Source organism: Zeus faber (assembly GCF_960531495.2).
Source record: "Zeus faber genome assembly, chromosome: 11".
Classification (NCBI taxonomy): Eukaryota; Metazoa; Chordata; class Actinopteri; order Zeiformes; family Zeidae; genus Zeus; species Zeus faber.
The window spans coordinates 8,045,526-8,054,270 of NC_137205.1; the positions used below are offsets into that span (position 1 = coordinate 8,045,526).

General features: G+C 45.1%; 1 protein-coding gene across 1 annotated transcript; it reads left to right on the top strand.

Annotated features, from left to right (window-relative positions):
• Window positions 1–1,242: 1,242 nt before the first annotated feature.
• LOC307237202 (ADP-ribosylation factor-like protein 4D) lies at window positions 1,243–4,676 on the top strand. Its single transcript, XM_080009885.1, has 3 exons — window positions 1,243–1,360; window positions 2,226–2,964; window positions 3,349–4,676. Exons 2-3 carry the CDS (start codon window positions 2,521–2,523, stop codon window positions 3,511–3,513), a joined length of 609 nt encoding a protein of 202 aa, XP_079866011.1. The 5' UTR covers window positions 1,243–1,360; window positions 2,226–2,520; the 3' UTR covers window positions 3,514–4,676.
• The last annotated feature ends 4,069 nt before the right edge of the window (window positions 4,677–8,745 follow it).

An 8,745-nucleotide genomic window follows, 5' to 3' on the forward strand; every position in this document is an offset into this window, starting at 1 on the left:
CCATTGCCATGCAAATCAGCCCAGTTGAGCCATTACATCAAACATTGATTTGTGTTGTCCTACACACACACACAGACAAACCCAAGAGTCGTAAAGCAGCCGGGGATGAATGCTTCTTATAATGTGTCTGGACGGAATAACATGCTCGGATTTCACCTGTGTCTGGTGTAAAGCACTCGGTGCTCTGTCATTTCAAAAGTTGTTTTGGTTTTAATTCCCACCACGAGGGTCTATTTAGGTCAGAGGGGAAGGAGCTCTGCCCGGGATTTAGCTGCAGGTCACATAGAAAGAGTTCTATACATACAAACCGACCTGGATATCTATAAACCACCATAGCTGATTCACAAGTTATAAAACGACTGCTTTTGTTCATTGTTGTCTTATTTCAGGGTGAATGCACATGCTTCCGGTCGAAGGAATTGGTGTTGGAACTGTTTTGTAATCCAGTCCTAAGGAATTAACAAAGTGTTTATCCTATCTTATCTTAAAGTAAAGCATGTCAGACTGGGTCAATATTAGCTTTTGCATCAACATTAAACCAAAAGGACAACATACTGTATTTCCCAATTCCCACTCAATGGTGCTGACAATGGATATTTGAAACATGCAATATATTCGGCAAATAAAAATACCCCTTCACAGCTTGCGAAGTGAAGAATGCGATTAATTACAGTGAATGAAGATAAATTTAAATACAGACAGAATGTAAACATTGCACTTAAAATCATAAACATAGGTATAAATAAATAAATACATATTAAACTAAATATTAAACTAGAATCATAAAAATGTTGTAAATGATGTAATGTAAAACTTCCCCACTGGGGGGAGGGTAACTAATAAATCAAATACCGATAAGTATAGAGAGACTATTAAACATAACCTATCTCTCCCCCCCCCCCTCCCTCCCTTTCTCTAGCAATTCAATTCAATTCAATATAAAAGACAAGTCAAGACGTTTTTAAAAACGAAATATATTAATACAAAGGATTAATTGAAACATTGCGCTTGAAACATAAAATAAAATAAAAAGAAAAAGAAAACAGGTAGAGCTCTCTCTCTCTCTCTCTCTCTCTCTCTCTCTCTCTCTCTCTCTCTCTCTCTCTCTCTCTCTCTCTCTCTCTCTCTCTCTCTCTCTCGCTCCCGCGGGGGGGCAGGGCGGCGTGACGTCACAGAGGGGGGTGCCGTTCCTCCGCCTCCCTCGCCTCCGCCTTCGAGTCCTGCCGGCGGAGCGCGCAGTGACCACGGCGTGCGGAGACGCTCGGATCTGGGACGAGTTGGGTGTGTGTTCAGAAACTCGGATTTACTTTTTTTTTTTTGTGTCAACGCGACGATGCGGGGATCTCCAAGCCGCTGAGAGGTGAGGCGCTGTCAGTGTTTGGAGACATGTGCGTGGGGTTGATTCACTTGCAGATCGGACGCGGCTTAGTCGCCGACGTTTCATTTCAACTGGGAAGAAGTTTCCTTATTAAGCTTTGGAGAACAAAGTTTTCTGAATATTAAATAAAAATATTTTATATAAATATTAAATATATATATATATATATATATATATATATAAAATATATATATATATATATATATATATATATATATATATATATATATATATGTGTGTGTGTGTGTGTGTGTGTGTGTGTGTGTGTGTGTAAGTATAATTATTATTATTATTTCAAAATGGTACTAGGAATGAAATAATGCAAATTGTAATTTGGCTCGCTCTGAATCGGTCCCTTTGCGTTTTCAATGAGAAGGTTCAGGCGTAAATCCACACGAGCTGGAAACAGCCAGATGGAGCAGTTGTTTGTGACGAGTTCTTTATGGGAGATCCACCCGCCTAGAAAAGTGTGTGTGTGTGTGTGTGTGTGTGTGTGTGTGTGTGTGTGTGTGTGTGTGTGTGTGTGTGTGTGTGTGTGTGTGTGTGTGTGTGTGTGTGTGTGTGCGCGTGTGCGTGTGTGTGTGCTATTGAATTAACCTTTTAAACTGCTGCCTCTTGACAAAACACAACACTAATAAGACAAAAAAAAAAAAAATACATCCATTGGTTTTCTTTTTTGCAACTTTGGCTCTTTTAAGGTTTTTAAACCTCACCCAGGAATTCTTGCATTTATGCATTAGTTGTGGCTAAATCGTGAGCCGCCGCTGCAAATGGAACGATCTAATTACTGTCATTTGGAAGCTAACTGGTGTGTTTTATTTTTTCCCCTCCCCTCTTCTCCACGCAGGTCCTGGGTGGGTGCAGCCTTTCCTTTGCCTGCCTCCATTCCATCAGCCTTTTGAAGTCGGACCAGAGGTGTGAAGGCTTTTCTCGCCCAAGAGAGTCACTTGGGACTCTCCTTGTCACCACTTCCAGAAACCTTATTCCAATTTCCAAGATAAACGGGACAAGCGATAAACGTATTCTCTCGGCCTTTCTGCTGAGGACTCAGCTTGTAACGCAGAGGGGAAATTTATAGTAAGATTTGTCTTGCCTCACAAGTTCCAAGGAGAGGTGAAGCATTCGCCAAAAGAATCATCGACATGGGAAACCAATTAACCGAAATCGCCCCCAACACGTCGTTCCTCCCAAACTTCCAGTCCTTGCATGTGGTGGTGATCGGCCTGGACTCTGCGGGGAAGACCTCCCTCCTGTACAGGCTCAAGCTGCGCGAGTTTGTGGAGACCATCCCCACCAAAGGCTTCAACATGGAGCGCATCAAGGTGTCCATGGGCAACGGCAAAGCCACCAGCACCACCTTCCAGGTGTGGGACGTGGGCGGCCAGGAGAAGCTGAGGCCCCTGTGGAAGTCGTACACGCGGCGGACGGACGGCCTGGTGTTCGTGGTGGACGCGGCCGAGGGCGAGCGTATGGAGGAGGCCAAGGTGGAGCTCCACCGGATCGCCCGCTTGGCAGAGAACCAAGGAGTGCCGGTGCTGGTTCTGGCCAACAAGCAGGACCTGGATGGAGCCCTTTCTGCTCTGGAGGTAGTTTTCAAATCTTTTACCTTGAGTGTTTAGCTCACGCAACTGTAGACTTCCAATGCTAGAAAAGGCCCTAGGGAATGGCAACGGTAGCACCTGGCACAGATTGTGACATTCACAATGATTACCTATTGCTCCCCAACTTGGCTTCAGCCAGCACTTGGTAAATAACGGTGTTGTCTTTTTTTTGCTTGTCTCCCTTAATTGTATTTGGCACGTGTTGCAAGCCCTGTGCCCCCTGCAGAATTTTGCACACACATTTTAAAACGTCTGCATTAAACCATTACAGTGCAGGTGGTCTTCAAGCGTAGATAGGAGGACATGGATGATGACATTTTTGTCCAGTTGTAACTCACTCTCAAACCATGTGCCTTCTTGGGATTTCAGGTGGAGAAAGCTCTGGCCCTCCACGAGCTGAGCTCCTCCACGCTGCACCACGCACAGGGCTGTTCGGCCCTGGACGGCCAGGGGCTCCAGCCTGGCCTGGAGAAGCTCTATGAGATGGTCCTCAAGAGGAAGAAGATGCTTCGCCACAGCAAGAAAAAAAGATGAAGAGGCTGGCGGCTGGGAGCCCAGGCGTTTAGCATTTTTGGTGTTTAGGGTTTTGTTTTCAGTTTTGTTTTTTTTGTTTTTTTTTGTTTTTTTTGGCTGTTGGAACTTTCACATGTCCAAGGAGGACTAGGGTCGCTCCTCGAAAGGGAACACTTATGGAACTTAAGCAGGCGACGAGCCGAAGGACTGAGGGCCAGGCAGTCTGCCCAGCCTTCACAGCAACGGTTCGGATGCCACCGACAGAGTTCCCGTGTTAACGTCCCGGAAGTTCAACCTTTCACGATTTCTCGTGCGAGCGTGGTCCCATGCTAACAGTGTACCTGCAACCCCCCTCGCCACACTTGCACGGATCCACTTAGAATCCTCTTGGGATTGTCTTTGGGGGTATTCAGCTCTTCTCTCTTCTCCCCCATCTCACCTGACTGTTAAGAAGCCAACTGGAGAAACGAGAGGGCTGCAGAAGGAGCAGAGACAGTTGGACAGATCTGTGCAATATGTTAAACACAGTCACTGATGCACTCACTTTAACGTTGAAGGGTATTTGGTACTGTAGAGTACCTTATGCACTATCTCCCGTCTTTTCGTTCTTTTTTGGATATAACCAACCTGTAGTGCGGATGTATAGCTGGCCCGAGCCCCCGGGCACTGTCCCGTTTGTACGGCGACTTCTTTCACCTATTCTCTTTTTTTTTTTGTTTACGTTACGCGTTTAAATGGTTCACTAAGTTACATGGATGTTCACCCCAGATTCCCCTGTTTGACGGGAAAATTAAAGACTTCCACACTTTTGTTGACCAAAAGAGAATTTTCACCATCTTCACTGTTTTGCATTAAAGTGGTTATTTTTGAGCCGTTTTGTTTGGCTGGGTGTGAGGCTGCAGTGCCAGACGTGCCATTCCGATAATGTTGACGGGGCGCCGTGTTTGTTGAATTTCAGATTTACGACAACAGGCCCCAGAGCTGCTTGTTTAATCAACACAGTTTTTTATTTTTTTCGTTTTCTTTTGATATCTTCACCACAGCGGTTGGGTCGTCACGATTCGGTGTTTCGGAGGGTTCGGATCAATCCACGCTCGGTGAAGTCGTCAACACAGAATGTTGTTTTTACATAATGTACATATGTTTTTGTAATACTTATGCAAATGAATAAATTATTGAACAACTTTTGGCTTTCTATCCATTGATTGCTTCGTTTCAATGTCCGCCCACCAGCGCGCTGACCGCCACTCAACAACATGAGCTGAGAATCCAGTCCATGTCGAAGGAATAAGCCCCGTGGCCTTAATGCACCATGATCTCCATACCAGAACAAACTATTGATAGTAACAGATAATAGGATATGCGCTCTTAATGTGGCATTTAGTCTTTTTCTTCCCTAGAACAGATCCTTGCGAGTTATCAGCAGTAAGTCGGGTGTCCTTGCAAACTTAACAAAAAAAAACAGCTGTTCTCTTCAATTCTAAGCAATTTCCAGAGTGCTTGCACGTGCAGAGCCTGCATAATTCATGAGGACATACTTGCGTGCCGAACGAGGACGTGCCGTGCAAGAGCTGAATTAACCCTCAGGTTCGGTCCTGTGCTATATTCAGAAATGTGCTGTTTTTTTGAGGATATTGAAGACAAGCTGATGAGGAGACGATGACTTACTTGGATCATGATAAAGGCTCCAAAGTTAGAAGCTTAGAGGAGCGTAGGTCTCTCCCCAGTTCTCCTTCCTCTCCACACTTCTTTCTCTCTATGCAGTGGGATCAGGTGGCCGGTCTCATCAATGCTCTGTGGAAGTGGCTTCGCCTTGAAAAAGTCAATGAGCAGGCAACCCCTTTTTAGAAATCTTTTAGAAACTTTTTAGAAAGTTAGAATGAGGACGGGGTATCCAAAGTTAATACCGTGCGATTCTCTGGTTTTCAAGGGTTTTGCCATTTATTATTCATCAGAGATGCATCCATGATTCTCTCACTATACCTCTTTTATTTAGAGGTGTTCTATTAGTATTATGGTTTATAGTTGCCGAACGTCTAAATGTTCAGGAAAACACTGGAATCCACGCGCTTTCGGCTTTTGCTTTTACTGGTGTCAATGTTCTGGGTGATAAATAACCTGCAGATAAATAACGTATCATTCTACGGGTCCTTGGAACAGAAGACTGAAATGACTAATGACTCTGAAAATTCAAACTATAATCTTGACTCAATGAGTAGTTAAAATAATTGTAATTCTAATGTGTGTGTGTTTGGTGGGTAAAACCGTAGTATTTGTTTAGTTGTTTTTTGTATATTGTTGTGACTGCCGTGAAAACATAGACACAAAGATCTGAAAGGTTTCGGTCTTTGAATTAATATTTGAAGCAGCGATGAAAGAGAAGGTCCGCGACTTCAAACACACGTTCGACACAAAAACCCGCCCAAAGGGGGAGAACGAAATCAATACAAGTGGGTTTTAACTACCCTGCAGAGATAACAGTACTTCAGCGAGACCATCACATATGGTGTATCAAGCTGCAAAGAAACATTCATGGTCTAATTTTCACAAATTTTCTGTGGTGGTTTCTTTGTTGGGAAAATAGCTTGTAATGTAATGTAAAAAATGGCGAGTTCGATCCGATCTGAACCGTGGAGCTCGGCTGCAAAGACGAGAAACTGAAACACCTCCAGTCTCTACGTAGACCCTGTGTCTTCTACAGTTCTACAGTCTACTAGCGCCGAGCTGGAGGGAGCAAGACAGGAGAAGCAGAACAGGTGGAGAACGTTCCTTCTCTGGAGGCAGACAGTGTAGGACAGGTTGAATATGACCACACTGATTAAATAACATTGGGGTTTTTGCGTTGGGCCCTCAGGAAAAGGAAGACCAGTCACACAGGAATGTGATATGACCCATCAAAACAAACCCTGCCCCCACCCAACAGGCCCATGCTGCCTTATGATACCAGATCTGCCCTTTCCCACCCCACCTCCCAATGGTAAACCCCATAGCTCCAAACAAAAGTTGCCTAACTCGCCTGTGCGATCTGTCTGGTCCTCGACCACCAGCGTGATGGGAAAGTTGCAGTTCAAATCTTTATCTCATCTCGTCTCAAGATAAATCCCAAATGTAGCCGGAATTGACAGGCTTGAAATTGTAAAACTGCAGATTTACCACCCTTGTGGGCTTGGTTTGAAAGGCTCCATTCTTCAGGTCCCCTAATTCTGAAATCCCTTTCCTTTGATCAGAGTAACGTTAAGTTGGTCACAGGGCCTAACCGGTCCTTCCCCGTAAAGTGCTCACTCAATTCCTAGAACTTTTTATTTTGTATGTTGTCCGTGTGTCGCCTCCTCTCCCTGCCCAAAAGCCTCTGGCTGGCAGGTCCATCCAGGATAGGTTAGCCCTCCATGCTGACGGCTAATCCAAGGTGAGAGGGTTAATCTACTGTTTACTGTCACCACAGCAGAGCTGAATAGTTTCCAGGTGTGTAAATAAGCGCAATAAACGGAACTGGCTCGCCAATGAACATTTGGAGGCATCTCGGACCACTCACTCATGAGAACCAGTTGGATTTGCCAACATCCCAAAGTTACCGCCGCCTTATTTGCCCCAAGCTTTGCCTTTACGCCGAGAACCTGACAACAGTGGGTTAAATGAAGTGTCACAATGCTCTGAGTTTTCCCCAATAATTCCACAGCCTTAAATCCAGACTCCCACTGGTGAACCCCACTCACCACCACCACCACCCCTCCCCATTCTTCCGCAAGAATAGTTCTAGAACGATTGTAAAGCCCTGCGATGTACTTTCCATGCACTGGTATTCCTTCACTAATTCTCTCTAATACCTCAGTTAGACAATATATTTCCACAGGCGTAGAGATCAGTTTCACTCGTTTCCCATCTCCCCAATAGCTGGATGTGTCCCCCACCCCACCCCCATACATCTTATCCCCTACTCTGCTTTTAGTAAGAGCCATATGTTTAAGATCTTACTGACTCCAGCCAAGAGCCCTCGGCAATTCCCTCCACTACAAACCCTGGAGACTTGTACCTGTCAGCCTGGTAAATTATTCTGTAACCGTTATAGACCAATAACGCAATCTATCAAGCGTGTGTCGTTTTCAGGCATGCTGAACCCGTGAGCCCATTGAACCGTAGTGATTCTGGCCAAAACGCCCCGTTCCATCCGTTTGACTGTGAAACCCCTGTGGAATTGCAGGTTCTCTTCCGTTCATGACGTGCTTATTCCTCACTGTCGTTTCTGCTGTTTTAGCAATTTGGCCTCACGCACGCTTCATGATCCGATCGCCCTTCCAGCGCACATGGCTAGAGAGCGAGAGCGAGAGAGAGAGAGAGAGAGAGAGAGAGAGCCAGATAGAGAGTTTGGCCAAGGCTACAGCACGCTAACCCCCTGCGTCCTAGCCCGACTTTAATCATTAGCCTCATTCACCCTAACCACACAAGCACAGTTCCACCGAGAGTCAATCCAATTATCCTGATTGGAGTCCCCCCCACTCCCGCCTCCCCCCCAGCGCTCCTCCCCCGGTGCGATTCAGCTGTCGTCAGGGAGCTAAGCAGCGGGATTAGTTAGTCAGCAGTATCTGAGCCCACGCCGGGCTCGTCTTAATTTTTTACTTAAGCTTCATTTCAATTATTTGTCCTCGTTGGTTTTTAATCAAACACATTTTCGTTTTCTTTTTATCTTTTTGGTTTCTGTCTGCCTGTCTCCCTGCCTGGCTGTCTGGCTGGGTGTTAGACTGTCTGCCTGCCTGCATCTTTGTGTTAATTGGTCTGTCTGCCTTGTCCCTTCCTGCCTGTCTCCGTGTGTGCGTGTGTGTGTGTGCGTGTGAATGTGTGTGTGTGTGTGTGTGTGTGTGTGTGTGTGCGTGTGCGTGTGTGTGTGTGTGTGTGTGTGTGTGTGTGTGTGTGTGTGTGTCTACGTGCTTGCGTGTGTGTGCGTTGATCTGTCTATAGCCTGCCCACCAAACTTTCAGTCAGTTTTTTAGTTTGTTTGTCTCTCTGACGGGCTGTCACATTCTGAATTGGAAGAAGAATTAGAAGCAGAATCAGTTTATTCTGCCAAGTACATTGATATATACACCAAGAATTTTTCGTGGTGAGTATCGATGCACTGCTACGCACAGACAATTATCATAAAAAAGTAAGTGTGACAGTCTGAAAATTATATATATATATATATATAATATCATAAATAGCCAAAAATGATCCACACAAATAGCCAAATATATAAAATATACAGAATGTACGTTTTTG

Coding starts and splice junctions, on each gene's coding strand:
- LOC307237202 (XM_080009885.1), top strand. CDS start 2,521: ATGGGAAACCAATTAACCGAAATCGCCCCCAACACGTCGTTCCTCCCA. Junction 2,965..3,348: donor GAGCCCTTTCTGCTCTGGAG/GTAGTTTTCAAA, acceptor TTGGGATTTCAG/GTGGAGAAAGCTCTGGCCCT.